At 36.1% G+C, this 25,937-nt stretch overlaps 1 protein-coding gene across 2 annotated transcripts in view; it reads left to right on the forward strand.

The window, feature by feature from the left end:
- Nucleotides 1-25,665, forward strand: part of LOC120306033 — a 43,361-nt gene extending 17,696 nt beyond the window's left edge. The window contains exons 7-12 of one of the 2 annotated variants that reach the window (XM_039338595.1): nucleotides 4,170-4,348; nucleotides 16,112-16,269; nucleotides 16,876-16,918; nucleotides 20,210-20,396; nucleotides 23,218-23,353; nucleotides 25,381-25,665. In XM_039338595.1, coding sequence (XP_039194529.1) covers nucleotides 4,170-4,348; nucleotides 16,112-16,269; nucleotides 16,876-16,918; nucleotides 20,210-20,396; nucleotides 23,218-23,353; nucleotides 25,381-25,456 — 779 coding nt within the window. In that variant the 3' untranslated portion in view covers nucleotides 25,457-25,665. Of the gene's footprint in view, nucleotides 1-4,169; nucleotides 4,349-5,613; nucleotides 5,890-16,111; nucleotides 16,270-16,875; nucleotides 16,919-20,209; nucleotides 20,397-23,217; nucleotides 23,354-25,380 lie in introns of those variants that run through there. The other variant, XM_039338596.1, reaches the window with a different exon arrangement.
- The last annotated feature ends 272 nt before the right edge of the window (nucleotides 25,666-25,937 follow it).

The raw sequence follows: 25,937 nt of genomic DNA on the forward strand, positions 1-25,937 counted from the left end.
TCAAAAATATGAACTGATTATTTGTAAATGGTGTCGACACCCACAACAATAAAAGACATTGGGTTTATGCAAATTTAAACAGAAACAATAGTTGCAGCACAGAGTTAAAAAGTCTCATGTAATTTTTTAAAAAAACCATGTCCAACATTAAAACTTTTACATATTTCAGGAGATCAAAATCCTGAAGATTTTTCTTTTTAAGTTTAAGACATATTCTAATGGATGCTGTTTTGGTAGCATAAAATTGAAATAAAAAATCAAATCAAGGGGTAAAATGATGGATTGGCTTTTCAGATAGTGCTACTCACCTATCAGGATTTTTGACACACCCAGTGAAGGGATCACAATCAATACAAAAAGTCCCTGGTTTAGCTCTAATTGTGCTTATTCAAATTTGGTGCTTAATCTTCTCAATGGAAAAATTGCACACTTTGGAAAAACAGAAAAAAAAATGAGGAGCACCTAACTCAACCACAATTATCAGCATATATAATAAACATTGGGCAACCACCTTTTCTGCAACTTCAAAGTACAGTGAATATTAAGTCCCAAGGCACTGGTTTTATACTATGTGTAATGTGACTAATCATATCTAATATATGCAGCTTCCTTCAATTCAATCCAAAATTATTTTCTTCAGCCTTTTTTATTCTCAATAAAACACCATGAAGAAATTGCATTCATCAATCTTTCAATTCTCTGCCTTCAAGCTCTCTCCCTTACAATAGCACTGGGTAGTCAACCTTGGCTTTTTTATGACTCGTGGACTTCAACTGGCGCAGGAATTCTGGGAGTGAAGTCCACGAGTCATAAAAGAGCCAAGGTTGACTACCCCTGCAATAATGGATAAGGTCCCATTGGATCATTTTTGATTCGCCAGTTCGCTAAGTTTTTTGTCCTATCCACATTCTCCGTTCATACACTTTCTAGAAATTCCTTATTTATGGGTCAGTTCTGTGCCTGCCAAAATACAGTTTCTTTAGTCACACATGGTTCTTTCTCACAACACTGAGCAGTATACTAGGATAAGAAATAATGGATGGAAACTTGTCAGGGAGAGATCCAATCTAGAATTAAAGAGAAATTTCCTGACAGTGAGAATAATAAATCAGTGGAATAGCTTGCCTTCAGAAGTTGAGGGTGCTCCATCACTAGGGCTTTTTAAGAAGAAATGGGACAGTCATTTGGTAGAGAGTCCTGCTTGGGCAGGGAATTGGGCTACAAGACCTCGAAGAGCCCTCCCAACTCTGTTATTTTATATTCTGATATTAGTTCTTAACCCAAAGCCAAAAATAGCCAGTCAAATTATTACAACAGATTTTTCTAATTTTTTAAATAGTGCTTGGGAGTCTATTTGCAGAATTCTCACCATTTTAAGATATCATGAAAATAAGAAAAGCCAGGTTGCTCTGTTCGCTTGAGAATTTAATTAATGACAAAAGCAATGGGATAACTCGGCAGCAGTTCTTAAGCTTCTAGCTAGGAGAGATATGGTAGTACAGTATTTTATTTATTTATTAGATTTGTGTGCTACCCATCTCATCTACAGGCATCTCTGGGTGGCTTACAAAATTAAAAACTGGTAAACATTAAAATGATAAACAATAAATAATAATAGTCATTATAATAAAAGATGGTGAGGAGATGAGCACAAAGTACATGTGGAGAGGTGGAAGTGTTTCTTGATCTGATACCACCTTTAAAGTGGTGCATCTCTATTGGGGCCCCAAGCCAAATGGCAGAGCCAAGTCTTCATATCCTTATGGAAGGTCAGGAGGGTAGGTGCAGATCTCACCTCGGGGGGATATGATGTTCCAAGGGACAGGAGCCACAGTAGAAAAGGCTCTTTTCTTGGACCCACTAGCTGAAATTCTTTGACCAACGGGTTCCAAAACATGCCCTTTCTGATGGCACAAGTGAGGTGGGCCAATCACACTGGAATGAGATGAAATTTATAGTGGAAGGATATTCTCCATGGAAGCACAAGAAGATGTGTTCAGGGCAATATAGATTGGCTCTTATCCTATCTGCATTCTCAGTTTGGTTGGATTGTTAATTCAGTGCTATTCAATACAGTTATTTTCAAATTAGAGGAAAATCAGTTTGAATGCATCTGAATCAAATCCCCAAAGTTGAAATAGCCCTAGCAAATACATATATTTTTGACCTGCCACTGCCTTAAGTATTTAAACACAAGAAGCTTTACTCATTAACTTTTCCTTCTTTGAGGTTTTTTTTTTTTTCAAAATTGCAACAGCAGAGGAACAAACCAAAGAAAGTTTAGAAAAGATCAGTTGCCATTTCTATTGTCAAGGAAGTTGAAATATATCTCATATCTATAAACTCTTGAGAGAACAAAGTTATTTTTGAATAATATCATTCTGGTGCACTGAAAAAGCTGACTTTAGGATAGATTTACTGTAGATACAGGGTGAGTGATGTGATAATATGGCAGTAATGATTCAAGAGAAAAACGTGACTTAGATTTTTTTTAACAAATTATTTTTCTCTATGGGCAGGGATTACTATTGTTATCTTCTTGCAGAATCACCTATATCTAGGCCAAATGTCAGACAGAAAGAGCACATTTAGGATTCAGATAGATGAGACTTGAGAAGAGTGTCCAAGATATTAATCTACTATTTATGTCTGGTATTTTCTCTGGAGGAAAATTCATCATTGGCTGAATTAATGCAATAGCTCTTAGCTCTTCAGCCAATAAAGAAACTCTTTCTGATAATAAGAAAAAAGGGCTCTTTGCCACCAGCAGAAGCACAATAATATTCATATTAATATGACATTTCTTCTAGGAGATATATTTAAAATTCAAACTATTCTTGAGTGAGGGCTAATTATACCCAAGGGATTTTGACTTCTCAGTCATACTATTTTGACAGAGATAAAAATGTTTAACAAATGCACGTTATTTCTCAAGATACTGACAAATTTATTTTAGTATATACCAAATTTTTAATTGTAAAGTTGGAATTCACACTCTTCTTTAGAAAAACAAGAATTCCTTTTCTAATTATTAAGAAGAAGTTTGAGAATTCTCTGCTCTTGTTCTCCGAATCTGAATGATAGGAGCTATTTTTCATCAGCAGAAGCACAGTAACATTCATATTAATATGTAATTTCTTTTAGAATGTATATTTAAAAGTTAAACTATTCTTGGATGTTGCAATTCAGAAATCATTTTAGATAAGAAGTCTCAGATTTTGTCAAAGATGACTTCAGGTTCCTGCTCCCCTTATTGGAATGACAAAAGCACATTTGATTGGAACTTCTATGTGTGAATGTTGACAGCACAAAGCTATTTTGGTCAAACCATAGTGGGTTCAAAAGCAAAACAGAGCAGGAGTTAAACAAGAAATAATTCACCAGCAAAACAAACAGATCATGATCCCTTGACACTGAAGTTCTTTGCAAACAGTTGCCTTCAGCAACCAGCACTGCCCACACCTTCCCTTTTTATTAAGCAGCCCCAAGGCATGGCTTCTCAATGCCTTCTCCTCCTCCCTTGGAGTTGCTGTATTGTCTCCTCTGACCTGCTCTAGTTAACTGCCTTCATTTACAAGTGTCTCTAATGACTTCCAGCTGTGAGTCCTCAGAGTCTGACTCATCTTCCCCACACAGCTGAGTCTCATCCTGAGCACGATTGGAGGGGCCAGGCTCTTCATCAGATTGTGAGTCTTGTAACTCATTAGAGCCTCCCTCTGACTCTAATGGCTCTCCAAACCCCTCCTCCTCCTCCTCCTCCTCCTTCTCCTCTTCCTCCTCCTCTTCCTCCTCCTCCTCCTCTGATTCCCTGGACTCAGCTGCCAGGTCCACTGGCTGGCACAGACTCACAACACTAGCTAAGTTTGTTTGTTTCATATTTCTCGGTACATTTTCAATGAATAGTGCCTTGCTATACATAATGCTGTATATCAACATCAGTAGGGTTGATGGTAGCCATTTTTATAAATATAAGATTTTTGAAAACAGTTGTAGCTTTTATAGGAATAGAATTCAATATGTCTGTTTTGACAAGATATTTTCTCAACATTAAGTTTATAGTAGAGCTTTAGAGTAAAGCTTTAGTATATATTTTCTGTTTTAATTACTTCTATTATGTGCAATAGAAGAATCTGTTTTTTAATTTGCCATTATATACTCAAATATTTCAGGTCCTGATATATTGAACTTATTGGTGGGTTCTGATATCAGTCGTTGTCCCAATGTCCCTCATCCAACATGTCGAGGATACCTCCACAAACGGACCCACTCTGGAATCCTAAAGGGCTGGAGAAAGAGATGGTTTGTATTAAAGCATGACGGTTGCCTATATTATTACAAACACAAAAAGGTAAGACAAATGCAAAATTGTTATCTATAATGCAAGGGTTTCATGAGATTTAATATAGAACTGCATTGATAATTGTATCAAATAGAACCTTGGAATATGTAAGACACTGTACAAAAAAGCATAGAGGTTTTTTTTGGGAACAGGTACTCCTAAATATCTAATTTTGTTTAATACAGATGAAATTTTAGCATGCATTTGATGTTCATATGTACAAAAACTTCCCATAATACTCATTAAATTATATATTCTGTTTCAGTACAAAATGAGATTATCTTGAGTGCAGGATGCCTCACTTTCATTATCTATCATACCCAACTTAAAAAGTATTGGGGAAAGAAACTCTAATATATTTTAAAAAACTAAGTTAACAATAGATAATATTATGTTAGATCAAAGCTCGGTGTTAAGCAATTTCTTATATTTCTTTTGAGACATTCTTGAGATAAATATATTTATTAAAGATTTATTTAAAAGTATAGGTTGCTTATTAAATGAATTAATTTACCACAAACTCTATTATACAACTGAGAATTTTAATATGCGTACCTGCTGCTTTGGTTTAATAGAACTCATGTTAAACCAAATCTGTTTTGTTCTTTTTATTGTTGTTGCACTCAACAGCAAGCACAATGCCACAAACGTAATAATTCATATTGGCTTGAATATGCATGAAAGTTGGTTCAAGGATACAAGTTAAAAAGCTTTTTTTTTCTTACACATATACATATACATACATATACTATTCCCTTTTGGGCTGTTATACAAAGGGCAGGAAAAAATTAAGAGCTAGCAAAAGAAATTTAGAAACTCTTTAGTTAAAAGAAATTTAACTAAATCTAGTTTACACCAATGCTATTAGCTATACCTCTCCATAACTTTCCGTCTTGGTAAATAATTTTCACTGAGTCCATATCTTAGCTCATATATTGCCTTTTGTTTTTAAAATCTTTTTTTTTCTTTGTGTGTATCTCATGAATTTCATCCAATCCTGACTTTCTCCTCATTCCATTCCTCTAAATGTATTTATTCTTTCTTCATACTCTAGTGAATAGTATCAAAAACCACAGAAACAGCACAACTCCTCTGGTTATACTCTCTTAACAAATCAACTATAGGGGAACTCGTAAAATCTCTGTGCCATTCTACTTGCTCTAATATTTTTCCACTTATAACTTGAACTTATTTATTTTGATACCTTAATTTTCAGATGCATTATTTTTATTGCAACAAACAGTCTCTATAATATTTTTTGCAAATATTTTTAGGTCCTCAGCCAACCATGTGGCATCATCTGTATACCACAAGTACTACTTATACATTTAAAATCATTAAACAACCAAAGGAACATCATAGAGCTCAATGTTACTATTAACCATCTGGTGAACATTCTATTTATGTCATGGATGCTTCACTTCCATCATATCTCAGGGGCTGCCATAAAGAAGAGGGAATTAAGCTATTTTCCAAAGCACCTGAAGGCAGGACAAGAAGCAATGGGTGGAAACTAACCAAGGAGAGAAGCAACCTAGAACTAAGGAGAAACTTCCTGACAGTGAGAACAATTAATCAGTGGAACAGCCTGCCTCCAGAAGCAGTAAATGCTCCAACACTGGAAGTTTTTAAGAAGAGACTGGACAGCCATTTGTCCGAAATGGTGTAGGGTTTCCTGCCGGAGCAGGGGGTTGGACTAGATGACCTCCAAGGTCCCTTCCAACTTTACTACTATTACTACTATATATTGCTTTTGTTTCATTTAGCAAGAAAACTTCAGTACCACATTCATACAGACCATTCTGGAATCATATACTTTTTTTTGTAAATTAACAGATAACACATTTTTTCATACATTCGTACCTTCCTCGCTGACCTGTTGAAAAGCAAAAATCTGCACATTCCCAACCCAACACAGACTTTCACTGCACTTTCCAAATTATGTACATTTTATTTCCCATATTCTTCTGAAGTTGCCAGCATCTTTCCAGATATACTTAGCAAACTAACTTTTGCATATATTTTTTTCTCTTTTCATATGTCCACTTGTCAGGCACGAATGCAGTCTTAACAAACACCTTCAACAAATTGCCCAACTACTATAATCATTTATTACCATAGGTTAAGCCTTTTTCAGTTTCACTGTCTTCCCTTCCCTTCCCCATTTTCAAAATTCTTACCGGATTTATGATTTTCAAATATCCCTGTAATTTCAGTGTTCCTATATATCTCTGAGGCTTACATTTCAATCACTCACAACAATAGCAAAACTTTGTACTGCTGTAACATTCCTATGGTCCTACCATGGTGGAAACTTTTATTTCTGACAGAGTCCTGAAGCTATTAAAACTTCCCGTGTCAATGGTCATCTCATGGAAGAGGCTTCATAGTAAAAAAAAAAAAAAAAATAAAGTATAAAATTATAATTACATCCAGGATACATCTATATGTGTTATCTTCTTCAGTATCTCACCCTTAATTTTAGTCTACAATTTCTATGCCTGTATAACCTTAAATTATTACTTGGAATTCAGACTATCAGAAGTGAGTTTGTTCCAAATGTATAAATGATTCTGTATCTTTTTCACTGTTGGATCTTTCACATTTCATCGTGAATAATGTATAGAGAAACTAGGTCTTGCCTTTACTTGAAAATGATATTCCAATTCCAACATCTTACCAATTCAGACATAATTCTGTTTAATTTGGTGGCTCAAGGAGAAAAGCCTTGTTTTTATTTTAATATCCAATTGTCTTCTTATCTGATTTATTCCAAATTTCAATCCATATAATCTGATTTAAAAAGAATAATGTGTAAACTATGGTTAACTAGTAAATATGGAGTTCTGATACAACACAGCTAGAGGACACTTCACTTTCAGCAATGTATCCTTATCTTACAGTATACAGTAGTACAGTACTTTCTTAAAGATAACATGTTAATTACAAACAATGTCCAGCAGGTGGGGACCTTTGATCAGAAATATTTTTCAAATCACTGGAAACAAAATACAGGTAGTCCTCAACTTACGACAACAATTGAGCCCAAAATATATGTTGCTAAATGAGAAATTTGTCAAGTGAGTTATGCCCCATTTTACGACTTTTCTTGCCACATTTCTTAAGTGAATCACTGTAGCTGTTAAATCAATAACATTTTGTTAAGTGAATCTGGCTTCCCCATTGACTTTGCTTGTCAGAAAGTCACAAAAGGTGATCAATGACCCCGGGACACTGGAACTGTCATAAATATGAACTGTTGTCAAGCATCCAAATGTAAACCACATGACCGTGTGGATGCTGCAATGGTCATAAGTGTGAAAATTGGTCATAAGTCACTTTTTTCAGTGCCGTAGCAACTTTGAAAGGTCAATAAATGAACTTTGTAAGTCAAGGACTACCTGTATATTTACTGTCCAAAATGAGATAGTACTATAATGCAAGACTGAGGAAATTGGGAGCTAATAAAGTGAATCAACATTCTGTAAAATACAGCAGGAATACTGTATTGTTTCTTTTTGGTTCAAGATTAAGATCTTCAACTTGAAAACAATATTTGCACAATTACTAATTGTGGAAATGGCTCCTTATCCTGTCTTCCTCTCCCCTTTTTCCTTTGTCTTGCCGTTCTCCTTCTCCTTTTCCTTGCAGATATAGTTCCAATCTGGACACATGTAATTGCATGGGGAAAAGATGTATTTAGTCTTTTGTAGCACCCTCTATAGGTTCAGTCTGAATCTTCAGTGGTTTTTGTTTCCATTGAAAATAGAGGGGTCATTTGTTTCGATGGAAGCTCCCCTATAACCTCGCACATGCAAGAACCCAGCATCAACAAAGGGTTAAAGCCTCTTTTACTCTAACCCAAGATTATCAGACATCTGCAACTTACTTTTTAAAAGCTATTTACATAAAGTTAATTTTAGTCCTTGATATAAACCAGCTACAACCCTATATGTTTGGACTTCAACTCCCAGAATTCCCCAGCCATCTTGGGAGTTGAAGTCCACACATTTTAAAATTGCTGAGGCAGAGAAACAAAATGCCTGTTTCAATGCTATTTTAATGTCATTGTCATGGTTCCAACAGACAGAGACAAATAAAACAGAACTCCAAGGCTTGGAGATTCCCAAAGATCATGTTTATTAGTTAGAAAGTATCAGCACGATCAAAAGTGAAACTAAGTCTGAATTTCCAACTAAAAATTACCCAGTTACACAATATGTCCCACCCACAAAACTATGCCATCAACTACATTTCCCAATATATTCATTTGACATGCTTTCTTATACAATGCCCAGTCCCTGATCACAGGAGCAGTAGATGACCTTGGTTCCTACAGGACAGAAGGTTATTTTGACTAGCGAAGCACCTGGGCAAGCCCCCTCCCTCCATTCTATGTGGCAACCTAAAATGAGGAGAAGAATAGCTGTAGCCAGGTTCATTGTAGAGTTGACAGTCAGCAGACATCTTGTGTTAAAGATGCATGAGTTTCCATAAGGTTTTTCTGCAAGGTCTTTTTACAAAGCTCCTTCCAAACACTCAAAAAATATTTTATGGCTGCTCAAAACATTTTATGTTGCTCATTCCCAGCAATCCATTCTACCTTGTTTTGTTCCATGAAACTCATTTCTGGGAAGGATTGTAAAGAGGAGTCCAGAATTTATACTTCCCACCAAAGTATCTATCTGTCCTGCCAATAAGTGAACCAGAACTACAATTACCAGCATTTCTCAGTTGGACAATGATGCTGTGGTACCCATTTTTTCTTGTTTCCTTTCTTTCTATTGTAACAGAGATTGAATAGTACAATAAAAATAGTTACATACAATGTAAAATCAAGCAGTATTTTTCAAAATAACATTGATTGATTGATTACGTGCCATCAAGTTATTGTCAATACTTAAATTTTTGCTATAATGATCTGTCTGTAATGTGGTATTTCAGTGCACATTACTACTTTGAGCCTATCCACCAAGCTGCTGGTCATTGTCTTCTTTTCTTTCCTTCTACCTTTCCCAGTACTAAAGTCTTATCCAGAGAGTTAGGTCTTTACATAATGTGTCCAAAGTGGGATAATTTTAGCCTGGCCATTTATGCCTTGAATAAGAACTCTGGGTTGATTTGTTTGATGATATGTTTGTTTTCTTGGCTGTCCACAATATTTTCAGCAGTCTTCTCCAGCACCAAAGTTCTAAAGTATCAATACTGTTCCTGTCCTTACATAAAGTCCAACTTTCTCTTCCATAAGAATGTCATAAAGAATACCATAGTTTGCATGATTCTGAACTTAATTTTGATATTGTTTATGATGTTTGCTATCCATATTATTTTTGCACATACAGCAGTGTAATGATTTTATAATTATCTAGAATTTTCTAATTTTGTACTTTCTAATGCATCATCAGTGTCATATTTAAATATGTCAAATAGCAGTGGGCCTACAATGGAATCTTGCAATACATTGAACACTTCCATCCAGTTGCTTATTATTATATTTTTCATTGCATAGCCAGTCAGGTGTTCAGATTGGATTTGGTATTGTGATCCACTTATTACATCTTTCCCAAATACCTGGGATAGGCATATGTGGATGTTTGATGGCATTAAAAGTATCACCACAGGATATAAGCTGTTCAAGTAAAGCTGCCTTTTCCAATTGATTACTGGTGATTTTGTCAATGCCTATAGTGTTCAAGTGGTAATCCAGATGATTTGAGATTGCACTCAAGGCACCTATCACTTATCTCCCAGCAATTCTTGTTGGATATGATTAATCAGCTGAATAATGATAATATAATGCACCTTCTATTTTGCTATTTTTCTCTGCTTTGGTGAAGTCAAGGCATGGTACAGCCACATTCAACTATACTGGTCACTCACTCAATCAAAAAAGGAAGATCGGGTTGATTTTGCATGATTTTTCTTTGATAAACCTACTCTGACTCCTTCTAAGCATTGCAGAATTTTCTAATGCTCACTGATTTACTGCTCGATCTTCTGTTCCAAAGTTAAGACAAATATCTGCTTCAAGCAGACAGACTGTAGTTACAATCCCCTCCCTTTTTTAAGATAGCAACAACATTTGACTTTTTCCAATCCTCTGGCACTTATGACTGTCTTCCATAATTTCTCAAAGATCACCAAAAAGACATTCCCACTACTACTTACTGCTTTCTTTTATCTTGGCATCTGGTTTTCTTGCTTACATATCTCTTCAATACATACATAATCTTATTTCAGTCTTTTGAACTGTTCATACTTTAGAAGGCTTCTAGATGTTTCTCTAAAGTTCTCTTCCACATGCACATAAACACATCACTGCTAGATCAGCATCCAAATATTCAAGAAGATGACAGCAAAGTGGATCCCTTGGCAATTCTTTTATTTGTTTACTTCAGGGGTAGTCAACCTTGGCTCTTTTATGACTCGTGGACTTCAACTCCCAGAATTCCTGAGAAGTGAAGTTCACGAGTCATAAAAGAGCCAAGGTTGACTACCCCTGGTTTACTTGATTCATGCTTAACTGAATGAAAAGGGAAATTGAGGGATTTGTCTGTCAAACTGGAAAGCTGCCGATCATTCTTTATCAGGCAAGCATAGATAAAGCATTTCAATCATTTAAACAAGTTTTAGTTCAAAAATCTTCTATATCTATTTCTGTGTTATATCCAGCATAAAACATTCCCAGCTAATTCTCTGCTAGTAAGAATTGTCAATGAAAACATCTGGCAGGTAAATTTACAGATTAATCAGGGAACATTGTCTAATTCTAATCTATTTCATGTGCTACTTCCTAATCTTATTAAATAAATTAGCAATGCAATGCAACCCTTTTTTATTTTTTATGTTCAGTGGAAAACAGATAATACTGCTTTATTGTGTATAATCCTTTCACATTATACCACTCATGCCCTTCTTCCTTCAAGCCTCTATATTCATTGCTAAGTGCTTTTCCTTTAAAAAAAGGCTTAACTATAAATAGATTTTGGTCCACTCTGTTGCTCCAAGAGGTACAATGTACATTTGCATTACATTCTGACAAAGAGCTTTATCTGCCACAGGCAGAGAGATATCTATTCTTTACAAGCATCCTACAATCTATTTCATTTACAAAGCTTCTGAAATGGCCACTGCCTGTCAATAGATTTGCTAATTAATCTCTCAGAGTCTGTCTGAGCTGTAATGCACAAAAGTATAAATCACAATTTAGTTTTTGGTTGCCATGATCCATCCATCCATTCATCCATCCATCCATCCTTCCTTCCTTCCTTCCTTCCTTCCTTCCTTCCCAACCTTTCTCTTATTAGGAAATCATTCATTTTCTTTATTGCTGGAAACCACAATGTACATATTAAATGTTAGGCTTAGAAAGCAAACAAATATATGAAATAGATTGGAATATCATTCTTTTCTCAAAGAGAGGGGGCCCATTCATTTCAAGTCCCTGAGTATCAGAAGCATTACAAGTATTGAAGAAACTATGTTATATCCTAAATGAGTGGGCACTGTTACACCATGATGTACATTCATATTTTAATCATTGTAATTAAGAATAGATGCCCATGTCTGCATAGAGAGCTCATTTATGAAAGCTAAGGAGAAGCCCAGTTTCTTTCAACTCACACAGATTTTCTCAACATTTATACCTCTTTTGAAATATTAAAAAGGAACACCAAGAATTCCACCATGAATCACTGCATTTCTGCATTCTCCTCTTCTTGAGGCAAACAAATTCTGCTGAGATCACATCACACAGCATCTGGTAATAACTGTAACAAGATTAATCACAACATACAAATGATGGAGAAATATAGTACGGTATATATTTTCCTATATGTATTGCTATAGCAAAATGTTCTGTTGGAAGTAGAATAGTTTAGCTTAGTTTATAGTTTAGTTTAGCTTAGTTTGTTTAATTTATCTTAGTCTAAGAATTTTTCTAGACATAATTTTTAATAAAACATTATCTCTTTAGTTTTTACGTAGGAAGGCTGTACATCAAATTCAATAATTTATAAGAAACTTCTTCAAAGCCTGAAAGTGAGCATTTTACAAAACCAGATACTTTTGCACAAATTATATGCTTAACACACACACACAAAACCACAAACACAATTAATCTACCATATTTGTTATGAGTACTAAATAAAATTAAGCCAGACTTGAATAGACTACGAGTCATTCTAAACTTGCAGGGGTGTCAAATTGCCGGCCCATGGGCCCGACACATCATCTGGAAGCTGCACCCACCCCATTGCCGGCAATAGCAAACCCATCCCAATACATTGCACAACGTCACGTGACGTCCTGAGTTTGACATGTCTGTATCTAAAGCCTTTTTATATTTGCTTTGCTCCAGCAGCGTTTCTGGACCCTTATATATATTTATGCAATGTCACCAGTTTAAAATAGTGATGTCAAGATATTTTTGTTAAGTGCTGCAGTAGCTTGAGGGCCAGGCATTAACTGAATGATGATTTCCAATTGATCAGCTGGAAGAAACACTGATTGGCTGATAGAGATGAGCATAAACTTAGTGTTCAAAAGACAGAGATTGAACATGAACACATGGCCAGTTTTCAAATGGTTTCAAGGGACTGTAGACTAGAAATGGAGTTGGAACAATGCAGTAAACTAAAATTCAATAAAGCAAAACATACACATTGTATTTAACTTTTATTCTATATTTATAAAATGAGAAATATCATACTACCAGTACAGTCTTCATAGTACTTTGCTAAATTCATATGATATTTAATCAATGAACCTTGAATTGCAATTTAGTCTTACAGAACCCCTAGAGGAAAATAACTAGAGCAATGTTACTAAAAAAAAAAAAAAAAATCTAATGCTTTGCTGACATCAAATAGTTGTCTTAATTTATGCAACCCAGATTTCCTGCAGCCATATAAATACTCTAGTTCCATGCCATAAAGAGATTTGTAAGTAATAATCAGCATTGTGAATTGTACCCAGAAGCAAACTGGGAGCCAGGGCATTTCACAGAGCAAAAGTGTAACATGGACTTAATGGACCATTTGAACCTTCAGAGTTCTTCAGAGTCAGCCCTATATACAGTGCATTATAGTAGTCCATTTGGAGGGTTACCAAAGCTTGAGTGATCATGTATGTCATGATTCTGTGCCAGCCTGTGTTCCCAACAGCTGAGTCTGGGGAATCTGAGGAGGAGGTGGAGGAGGGATTTGAAGGCCATCAGGGTCAGAGGGAGGCTACAAGAATCATGGTTTGATAAAGAGCCTGGGCCCTCCAGTCGTGTTCCTGATGAAGCTCAGCTGTGTGGTGAGAATGAGCCAGACTTGGAGGATTCACACCTGATGGACATGATGATTGATGCTCATAGACGCCGGCAATTAGCGAGAGCAGATCAGCAGCAACAAATACAGCAGGGGAGGAGGAGAAGGCACTAGAGGCAATGCCTTGGGACTGCTGTATAAAAAGGGAAGGTGTGGGCGGTGCTGGTTGCTGAAGGCAACATTGCAAAGTACTTCATGGGATCATGTTCTGTTAGTATTGCCGGTGACTACTTTTCTGTTTGTATCGTGTTTTATGTGGACAATTTCCTCCATTTGGATTGTGTTTTGCTGCTTTTGTTTCTGAACTATTTGGCAGGTTTGTTACCCATATTAAGAGGGGTTTGTTTTGTTTTGAGTCTCCAGCCTATTGTCTCAACAGGGGTTTGGTCCTTGCGCCTTTAACAAGGACGGCTATAAGCTGGGATAGAACAATGTATGGGACTTGCTTATCCAGAAAGGGGCACAACAAAGAGCTGTGGAAAAGCCCCATGTCACATTTGTTACCTGCTGTTTGTGAACCCCAAATTATGTACTAATCCTGTCTGATGTAGAATTAAAGACTGGAAATCATCATCTCCAAGAGACCCTAAAACCCAAAGTACTCCATCTTGCTGTGATTGAGCTGTATCTTCTCCTTTCCGATACAGAATCCTCAGACCCCAGGCAATGAGATAAAACTGCACTGCATCACTTGGTTGTTCAGAGCAGAGATATGGAGCTGGGTATTATCCATGTATTGATAATACCATATCTCAAGATGTTGAACGACCTTATCCAGTGGCTTCAAGTAGTTAAACATGAGCAGGGAGACAGTTGAGCCCAGAGGCATTCCACACAAGAGGAGCTGTGAGATAAATTTCTCCCCATATCCCTCATTAATACTGACTGGAACAAACTGCAGAGAAGGTTGAGATACAGCATAAAACAATGTCCCAATTCCTAATTCCTGGAGCTGATCCAGAAGGCAACCAGAGTTGATGGTATCAAAGGTTGCTAAAATGGACACACTATCTCCATCCTGCTTCCTCCAGAGATCATCCACAAGTGCAGACAATGCTGTTTCATTCAGAGCCCTTTGAAGGCAGAAGGCAAGCATCTTCTCAACAATCTGTCCTGAAATTTTGCCCAAAATGAAGAGGAGAGGGAAAGGCCATGGTCTCTTTAAAGGATAGCAGAACTGTCTCCCCCACAAGGATGTACAAATGCTGCTTAGATTTACCATACACTATTTCACAGTCAGCCTTAGCTAGCTCAGAAGGATAAAAATATATACTGAAATGACCAAACTTTCAACCAAGAGCCCTGCCCATTTCCTCAAGATTAACAGGATCAAATTGAGCCCTAATAACTAAGCTAGGATGTATTTCAATCTACTCCAAATGATGTGCACTAAGGCTAAGATCTAATTTATGCTAACCATTAATTAGGAATTCATTCTATAACTTTAGTTTCAGATTTATACCTCCATTTTGTATCAGCTCAAGGCTTAGCTCCATAAAGTCATACAGTAAATGTATTCTCGTTATACTGGTGCAGAGCCTTCCTTTTCAGTCCTAAATATAAATATGTTTGCTGGCATCCAATCAAATCATAGTTTTAATTTATCCAATCCAAATAGTGAGACTGTTTATAAAAAGTGTTATGAATGCTGACTATAATCACATTTGAGATTCCTCCATTTCTTTCAATGATAAATATATATATATTGAGTTTTGAGTTATGTTAGTTCCTGGTACTTCTTTAGTTAAATATTTATAACTTAACATTGATCAACAAACATCAACATGTAAAATGACCAAGATTGAGAAAGAAAATTGATTGCCCATGAAACAGAACCCGTGTAACATTTTGAAAGAAAATGTTTTCCTCTTCTCAAATTCAATTGTAGGAGATTGGTTTGCTTAATGACAGAGGAGAGACAGGATCTGATATCACTGGTCTATCAGATTTAAATCCTATGACTCTCAGATTCAATTTCAACTCCATATTGGACTGGTTCCTTATTTAAACTCTATTTTCTGACTTTATTTGGAAATCTTGATTGATTTACAAACATGTTGCAATAACCTGTCAGTTATAAAATCAAATTACTATTGTCCAATCAGACTGAAAATATTAATAAGACTTTTGGTTACAAGGCAACATTATATGGCCCACTGTCATCTACCATATTCTGTAAACTTTAAAAATATTGTCATGATGCTGATGATGAAAGGGGAGGAATGTGGCCAGAAAAATTGGCCTCCTCTTTCCAAGCTGTGCTATTAGAAAATATAGAATATTGAGATATCCAATGTGTAAGAACATTAGACAGAAGCATAAGTGTTTCATAATTTGTCTAAATTACAATTAGATAAACAAGTCTTGCTACATAAACAAGACTTTGCCTTTCATCCTCTGGCAATTAAACTTGCACCATAAGCACTCTTTAAGTTTGAATTTGTTGATTTTGTTGTAGGATGAAGGAAAATACAGACCGCTGGAATTAACAAAGGTGGAAGGTGCTGAAGTCAGCATAGATAATAGCCTGGCCAAACCTTTTGCATTTAAATGTGCTCCTCAGGCTGGAAACAGGGTTTTCTATTTCTGCACTACATCCGCCCAAGAATTGAAGAGGTACATTCCACTCACTAAATTAGTATATTTCTTCTCTTATTTTCATGATGCATTTATTAAGTTATGTAACAGCAATACCCAACAGCCTGTAATGGAAGGGAGAGAGAATAAACATATGGCACTCAGACTTAATTACAATTCTCTCTTTCTCTGGCAAGGATTGTCTCTATTAGCATTCTGTTATTTCCAGTAAGTTTTCCTTGGGGGGAGGGGCTTGGAGTAATTTGTTTTTTCTTTAATGTAGCAGTTCTGTTAGATCACATTAGAGTTATATCTGGTCCAAGATTCTATTTTTCACATGACCAACAAGACCTCTATCAAAAGTTCAGAAGCAAAAGAAGAAGAATGTAATGTTTTTCTCTATAGTCTATACAATTCCTTGTCTATTCATAGACATGGTGTGTGCCAGAAGTCCCATTAATGCATTTCCAGTGAGTTACCAATCCATTCTTTTGGACTAGACAACTAGAGAAAGAAATATCAAATGTATGCAACTCAAGAGGCTTTAATCTTTTCTTGCATAAGCCTTTCAACTGCTGTTAGGCAATGCATAATTCTTTTCTTCCAGACATAACTTGGCATTTTTGTATTTTTTTTTCCACAAAGGTGGGTAGATGCCATGGAAAAAGCTGCACATCCTATTCATCAGGTAATATGGTTTTTAAAATATTAAAAATAAATTTATTGTTTGATATAGAGGTTAATGGAAACTGGAACCTCAGGACAGATATGAAAGGTTGCTGTGGGTCTATCACTTTTAAAGATGCTAAGTTCATTGTCTGAATTGCAATCCCAATGTCCAATTTACAGAAACTCCACTAAGAGCCAGATTACAACTGGCTACAGTTCTGGCTGTTGAATGCCAGGTCATTCTGTAATAAAGCTGTCCTCATACATGATTTGATAATACATGAGAGAGCTAACTTGGCTTGTATCATTGAAACCTGAGTAGGCCAAGACAGGGGTTCCCCCTCTCAGAGATGTAGCAACTTGGGTTTTATGTTGGCCCTCAGAGGATCTGACCTGCAGATAACCAGGTTAGAGATTATCTGAAGAAGACTGTTGCTGCTGTACTATTCTCCCTGATGCATAATATCTTCCCTGCCTGAGCTTCTGGTTCCCTTGCTGGGTTGGTGATTGAAACCCTTAGCCTTGCAATACTTGGAAATTTCAATTTGCTGCCCAGTCACACTGAGTCTAGAGTAGCTCTCTAGGTCATAGCTTCAATGGCAACTATGGACCTGTATGGACCATCAGGCTCCAAGCATACTGAAAGCTGCATACTAAAGCTAGTTTTTATCTTGGAGCAGTTGACTATGATTTAGGTTTTGCAAACATAATCATCAATTCATTGTCAAGGTCAGATCACTTTCTGATTGCTTTTTGGTTCACTGGTGCCACCCACACTGCAAGGGGCAAAGTCCTGATACAATAGGATTCCAGAAGGAATTTGAGCTTTTCCCTAAGGGTCTGGTGGACTGTTTGGCTGAGATGGCATCCTGAAATGAGTATGTTGCTGAGGCCTTAGATCAAATTGCATAGCCTCTCTTCCTATGCCAATATTGGGACACCTCTTGATTTTCTGAGGAGCTCCAGGAAATGAAGTATATAAAGAGATGCCTGGAGCACTCTTAGAGGAAGACTAAGAATGAATCCAACCAAGCATAAGGACGCCTATTAGGGCTTACATTGTAGTTATAAAGATGTTAAAATGTTCTCATTTCTCTATCCTTATTGTATTTGCTGGAACCTGCCTGGCAGAGTGTTATGGCAACCCATTTGTTGATGAATATGGACAATCCATAACATCATCTCTAGGATTTATGAGGAATATTCTTGATATTTTACAGATAAACTTGCTCAGATCCACTCAGAATTGGAGTCCAACTGGTCAGTTCCAGTTGAAATGTCTGGGGCAAAAGCCTTGTGGAGTTATCTGGAGTGAATGAAATGGACAGAGTTCTCCAATCTGTTACTATGACACATGTGCTTGTTAGATCAAGTCCTCCTGGATAATTAAAGTCACCTGGGAAGTGACCTGTAATTGAGTTTATAGAATGGTGTTAGCTTTTTTGAGTGAGGAGGTTGTGCCATTGGTTTTGAAGTAATTCTAGTCCACACTCTCCTCAAGAACCCTGACCAAGACCCAACAATCCTGGACTATTATCTGGTCTCCAACTTTCTCTTAGGATCTGTGGTGAAGATGGGATGAGATGGCATGGTGCATCCATCCTCATGATCCTTGATTTCTTTGCAACTTTCGTTACCATCAATCACTATATTTTTTTGGATCAACATCTGGGATTGGGGGTGAGAGGCATTGTTTTACAGTGGTTCTCCTCCATTCCTCCTCTGGTTTCAATTAATGTTGATTAGGAGAGAGAGATTCTGCACATGACTTCTTACCTGTGGGATCCTCAGGGTTTGACACCAATTCACTCTCTCTGTGTGTATGTGTGCACTGTATACAAACATGCACACACACATACTTATAAGCTGCCCAGAGGTATTTGAAGATGGCTGGCTAGTAAATGCAATAAAAAATAAACCTCCAAAATTAATGGCCTTATCATAGCCATTTTGTTTTCTTCCTAGTGTTTTCCCACACATTCAGGGTCCCCCCCTTTTTTTTGATTAATCAAGTATTGATCCATTGGTTGCAACAAGAATTGACTGATCAGCTTGTTGCCCAAACCTGAAATCATGGGCTAAGAAAGAATGGTTGCCTCAAAATAACCCTGGGGCTTTCTGACCTAAGGCAGAACTAGAACTCAGTCTCCTGGTTTCTAGCTGGATAGCTTAACAATTACACTAAATTGGCTCAAAGCCTTTTTACGCGCTCTTGTTTCAGTAATCAGTGATCATTTAATGTGCCAATAAAGAAGTGGCCTACCACTTATTTTCTGTTTGGAATAATACTAATAATAGAAAAGGAGTAGATAACAAAATACAAACAGCTGCAAATAGAAATAGAAGAACTGTGGCAGAACAAAGCAAAGGCAGTACCAATAGTAATAAATGCCTTGGTTGCAATCCCAAAACAACAGGAGCACCATTTGAACACTTAACAAAGTCACCATCAGTAAATTGCAAAAGGCAGCTATACTCAGAACAGCTTACATCCTGCAACAATATTTGTAACACCATCAAACATCAACATCTGCCTATCCCAGATGTTTGGGAAAGACTCAAAGGTGGATAAAAATGCCAAATCCAGTCTGACTGTGCAACAAACCATAATAATGCAAATGTTTTATGAGTATTTCAGTTCAGGCTTGAAACATGAGTCAGTGTAACAAAGCTCATCCTTGACAGTGAGAAATAACTGCAATTGGATGCTCAATCATCTAATTGTGCCCATGACAGAGCTGCCCCTTAGAAACTTCTCAAACTTCTGTGACATTTTAAAGACTAGGAAACTTATGTGCAATAAAATGTCATGGATTAGAGCTGCTTTATCAGCTGCAACCCACAGGAACTTTTGATAAATGATTTTTTTTTTCAAGAGACTTAGATGTCATGAAGTTGACTTATAAGCAAGCTCCAGAGTGAATGTTGATACCTAAAAATAGTTTTTGGGGTTACATTTCAGTTGCCTCATTTAAGGGCCCTATTTAGGAAGCCTATTGAATAATTATCACCTTCATTTCACTACTTAAGCAAAATTTCTACAAGCATTAGATATATTTCTCAATAAGTGTTTCGATGTCACGAAATGGTCACTTACAGAAAATGTAATGATTTTTAATAATTGAATGTGGTAGAAGATCTTCTGATAGATTGGATATGACAGAAGTTTAGCCATAAAAATGAAAGGTATTTGTTACATACTGAACAAATAGTTGAAATGTCCACTTTTAAACACATGTAGAGACGTTTGCATGTCAGCAGTTTCTGTACTAGTGGAAAAAATGACTTATTTTCTAATGTTAATATACAGAACCATGTGTGGGAAGATGTCACCATGCACAATACAAGCCTTCCACCACTTGCTATCAAAAACCCAGAGTGCCTGGGGCTCCTCCACCAGCTGGACAAAACCAAGAATACCTGGGTTCAACATTATTGCATTTTGAAAGATGGCTGTTTATATTTTTATGCTAGCATACGTTCTACACATGCTGTTGGTAGGTGGCTCTGCCGTTCTGTCTTTTTTCACCCTTTTTTCTCTTTAGAGAAATAGTTTTTATTTACATAAAATGTAATTTATGTACTAGTGTTAGTTACATAAAATAGTTTATAATATTTTGTAATATTGTGATAACAGTAATATTATAATTTTAATGTTATATAAACTTCCATAGTCTTTTGAATTATGCTAGAAAAATCAATGATCTTCTCCCACCAATTTATTTTATATCCTTCTTAAAATAAGTAACGTAGTTTTATAACATAAGTATTTAGAAATCATGATAGTAAATGGGACAGCTGATTTCATCTTCCATATGCTGAATGTGTGAGGACAGCCTTCTATTTAGCATCTGTGTACATTAGATCCAAAAAAAGATTCTGGTGAAACATAGACAAATGTAGATGTGTAGATGATGACCAAACCCACATGATTTAGAACATATATGTATATGTGCATATGTGTATGTATATATATATATATATATATATATATATATATATATATATATATATGTATGTATGTATGTATGTATATATGTATGTGTATGTATATATGTGTACATACAGATACATATATGAACCAATAACAAACTAAACTAAAATAGAACAGAGAAAACAATAACAAAAGAGAGAAATAAGAGAAAAGGTGCAAAGTAAAATAAGAAAACAGAAGTAAGAAAAAAGAGGAAGATATAAAGGTATAAAGATTTGGCTTCTGATATTCTTTACAGCAGTTATAAGTACAGTTATATTTTAACTTCTCTCTCTAAAGTTATATTACTCTTTTTTCTATTATTTATACTGTTAAATCATTAAAACTATAAATCACAAGTTCTTTTGTTTTTTTCATTTTCTTGCAAAAACTCCATAAAGGGTTTCTAGTTACCTATAAATGTAGATGCTGTCCTGTCTCTGTCAAAGAAGTCAGTTATCCATCTCAGCACGCTTATTCAGTGTTGCCTGTCCTGATGCTCAGGCATTCTCACTTTTTCTCTTGCTTGCTATCAACTACCATTGTTATATATTTATTTATTTATGAGACTTATATACCACTTTAAGTGCAAGCACTCTCTAAGCGGTGTACACCAGTAAGCAATGTATATATATATATATATTTACATTGCCCCCAACAATCTGGGTCCTCATTTTACCTACCCCGGAAGGATGGAAGGCTGAGTCAACCTTGAGCCGGTGAGATTTGAACCACTGACCTGCTGAACACAGTCAGCTAAAGTGGCCTGCAGTACTGCACTCTAACTGATGCGCCACCTCATATACTTCACATTATACAATTGCTCTAAAATTGTAAGCTTATTTGGAGGGACAGTTACCTTGGCTGGACCACTCACACATGCTGCTTTATTTATTCCCTGTCATTGAAACTCAGATCCTGAGACTTGAAACAGGACAACAACAAGAAGTGGAAAGTGATACAGCCAAAGGAATGGTCAGATACGAGATAGCATAGTGCAGTGTTTCTTAACCTTGACAATTTTAAGGCATGTGGACTTCAACTCCCAGAATTCTGGGAGTTGAAGTCCACATGCCTTAAAATTGTCAAGGTTGAGAAACACTGGCATAGTGGGTGAGGCAAGAGGCTCAGAAGAGACCCTCCCTAGCTTCTTGGGCCGTAAAGGAGATTTTGTACTTTCAGACTTGCAAGATTCTGTTAATGTAGTTTTATAATAAGGTAGAGTTAACCATCTGGTCACATTTCCTGTCTGATCTACCTCATAAATCTGATATGATTGGATCCATGTAGTAGTAAAGTCATACTTCAGTAAAGAGTAATTTACACAATCTGACAGAAACAGTTTTATGACTCCTCAAGAGACCATTGCTGGACTCACCAGTGTTGGATACTTTCTGTCCAGTTTTCAACCTTTCTTTTCTAGGGGAAAATTGTTGAAAATGTGATCAGATTGCAGATCTGGAGGGCCCTGACAAGATACTTTCCACTCAGGTTTTGCACTAATCTCATGTGTGATTTCTATCAGACCTGGGATTTGGGTAGTGTAACTATTCTGGTTCTCCTTGATCTCTCATTGGCATTTGATATTATCAGTCATGGTATTCTTCTGAATCAACTATGGGGACAGGGATTGGGGGCATAATATTGTGGTGTTCTCCTTTCACTGGGGTCAGTTTCAGTCAGTGTTGGCAGAGGGGAGAGGTCAGAGCCAAGGATCCTGGTTTGTGGGATCCTTCAGAATTCCAGACTGTGACATGCTTCTGGTCCTTCCATCTATTATACAGATCATCTCATGGGCCCCAAGAGGGCAGTTATTTCTGCTGCCATGATTGTTACTTTGCTGTTTAACTTTTATAAGCTGCCCAGAGATTCATGCCTGAGTGACTAGCCAGAGGAATTAAATGTTTAATTAAATAAAAATAATTAAATTAAGCTACAGTGAATATAATAAACCCATTTTATATTTTTTCCAGATTTTTCATTCATGTCTTCTCAAAGCCCAGTTTCATATGTTCATTTTGCTCACACTGGTGAAACAGTCTCTTGAGATAGAGGGATTCCTGTTTCCATGGTACAGTAGTCTCTTGAGACAGAGTAATCCTGCTTTACAATACTAAAATGCAGAATTGCTGAATTCTACAGCTATCTGTGTTTTATGAAGCAATTGTCTGCAAGTCAGCATGAAACTCTAATTCAAACATCCTTTACCAGCTTGGTTTTCAGTCCAAATTAAGTAGTCTTAATGGCCTTTCAAAGTATGAGCAGGAGTCTTTCCAATCATATCTTTTGGAGTTTTTCCAGTATTCTTTGCCACCTACTTATGATTCTATTTTTTTTCCCCCTAGGGGGTATTTACTTGCAGGGCTACACTGTGAGTGAACAAAGCCTTGGACACAGAAGATCTGTGATTGAAGTAAAGCCACCTTCAGAAGAATTTACTACTTTCTACTTATGTGCTGAAAGTGTAAATGAAAACCAACGGTAAATTATTTCATCTTTTTTTCCAACTATCTGTTTATTTTTTTTCCTCTGGTTGCTTGCTTGTTTATAGATTACTGTAGGTGCAGATAAAATTACACGGAACTACAAAATGAAAAAAAAAGGGAAACATTGCTTGGACAATTAAAAATCTTATTTTATTTATATAAGGATTTAAGATTTAGTTATATAAGGTCACTCAGCTTGTGCCTAAGGCAGAACTATTACCCACAATATTCTGGTTTCTAGTCTAGTACCTTGACTACTACACCAAATTGACTCTCAAAGTATGAATATTTTCTTACAAATATAGAGGCAAGGGATAAATAATGGAAAAGCCTAATTATTGAAAAGATAGCTCTGTTTTCAAATAAAAATATGAAAGTAAGTAATATTAGTCTCCTTCAATGTTGGTCTTTAAAGATAGATAATTTTTATAGTTATCGTGGGCTGCAACTCCATTGAATAGAAGCATTATCCACAATTGGCAGATTTTATGTATTTATATAAAATGGATTTTAAAGATCTTTTTCTCTATATAATATTACATATGTATAAACAAATATTAGGAGAACCCTTCATATTGTGCAATGCAAAGAATATTTTATGTAATATCCAATTGCAAATAAATTCAGCAATTTACCATATACAATAGCACTAATTGAGTTAGTATTATCTATGTATCTTAATCTAACATTTAACAATGAGAAATCAAGTAGAAGTGCTAAAAGAGTGGAATCAAATCTGCTGACAAAATGTAATTTAATAGTTCCACAGCAGAGTCTTCCTTTAAAGTTCTGCCTGGGTAAATGGTAACTTTGGGTCAAATCCAAGAACAAATGAAGAAATGTAAGCTCTTTGTAGGGAAAAAAGGTGCCTTTCAAATATTAAGTAGTCTAGGATACATTCATAGAAATGGTAGGAGATCTGCAAATGATCAATTCTTCAAAACAAGGTATTAAATATTAATAAATTGATTATGACCTAGGTTTTCCTGGAGAAATTCTTAAGCCAAGCTGGACAACCTTAGATCTAAGTGACAATGTGACCCCAAGTTTCTTTTTCTCTCGTATGTACTCAGAAATGACTCAAGGCTAGAAGTACACTACTCAGTCCTGATTGAGTCAGAGACATGAAAACTAAGCCAAGCAATAACAAAACCAAACCCACTTCATAATATTCCTCTGTTCACAGCATCCCAAAAATTGTCTTTTGCCCCTTTATGCTATCACAGAGTATCTGACTTGGTATCCTCACAAGTGTTAGATTTCAGTTCCCTTGAATCCACACTAGTAGAGATTCACTGGCTAGGGATTTTGGAGTTATTGTGATAGCAAAGGCTGGCACAATAAACTTAAAGATGTATTAGTCTTTATAAAAAATGTATGTCTCATAATATAGATAGCTATACCCTTGGGATGTCTTTCCCACAGTCAACTAAATCCAGCTTTAGCCAGAGACCTAATTAAAATAATTTACATATTGTGGATTTAAATGGGTTTATTTTAAGGTTGACTTAATCTGGATCCAACCCATCAATTCAGATGAATTTTTTTTTTGAAAAAAGTATTTAGTCAGGTGAATAATCATCTATTCATGCTAAGGTACAGCCAGCTTTGTGAAAGAGCAGGAGGATTAATGTTTATGTATTTTCAAGGTAAGGCAGATATCTGTAGTAAGTAAAAACATTGCAAAGATTGCAGAGATTAGCTACTTTCTGTAAACTGATCCAAAGAATAAAGTGTGATAGTAACAAATGGATATCATGCATTTTGAAACTCTAGGTCAAGAGTTCCTAATCTTGGCAACTTAAGATATGTGGACTTCAGCTCCCAGAATTCCTGGCTGGGGAAGTCCACACATCATAAAGTTGCCAAGATTGGGAACTCCTGTTCTTGGTGATACATGTTTTTTTTAAGATATGTTTGATATCTCATTCACTATGCTGTACTTAACTGTGTGTTTTAATTTGCAGTTGGATAATAAGTCCATTCAGTTAATGATCAGCTTTGGCTTGTCCTTTTTTCCAGGTGGATCAGTGCCTTGAGGGCCTCAGTCAGTAAATGGCTCCCTTGGAACAAGGCCACAGAAGACTTCACGCATTGACTGCTATAAGAAGTACAATGTGAAAGGAAAACTGAGACTTCTGTACAAGTACAACTACTGGTATAGGCTTTTGTTATGAATTTTCAGAACATGAAAGCAGCTGCTGGCATAAATTCTTGATCGTGTCCTGGTATCCCATGAGTAACAAGTCCTCTATTTGTTGATTATTTTTTTTTGAAGTATATTGAATTAAAAACTGTATACTTGGATGTTCCTTTATTTATTTCAGCATCTTCTCTTTCGTTATTTGAGACAATCCACATGAGTATCTGTATCATTTGAATACAACTTGTTATGCTCTCATTTTCACTGTTTAGAACTTAATTCTCTGAGGAGGCTTGCCAGTTTCTCCTTGGAGAAGTTGTCATTTACTTTTACAGAGATTAAAATGACATTTTTCTGAATAATATTGCTTATTTCCACCAACCCCTAGAGTTTTTAGTGCATTTGTGGGACAATAGTTGTTATAAATAGCAGCATG

Source organism: Crotalus tigris, unplaced genomic scaffold (assembly GCF_016545835.1).
Source record: "Crotalus tigris isolate CLP2741 ecotype Arizona unplaced genomic scaffold, ASM1654583v1 scf7180000017710.2780689, whole genome shotgun sequence".
Lineage (NCBI taxonomy): Eukaryota > Metazoa > Chordata > Lepidosauria > Squamata > Viperidae > Crotalus > Crotalus tigris.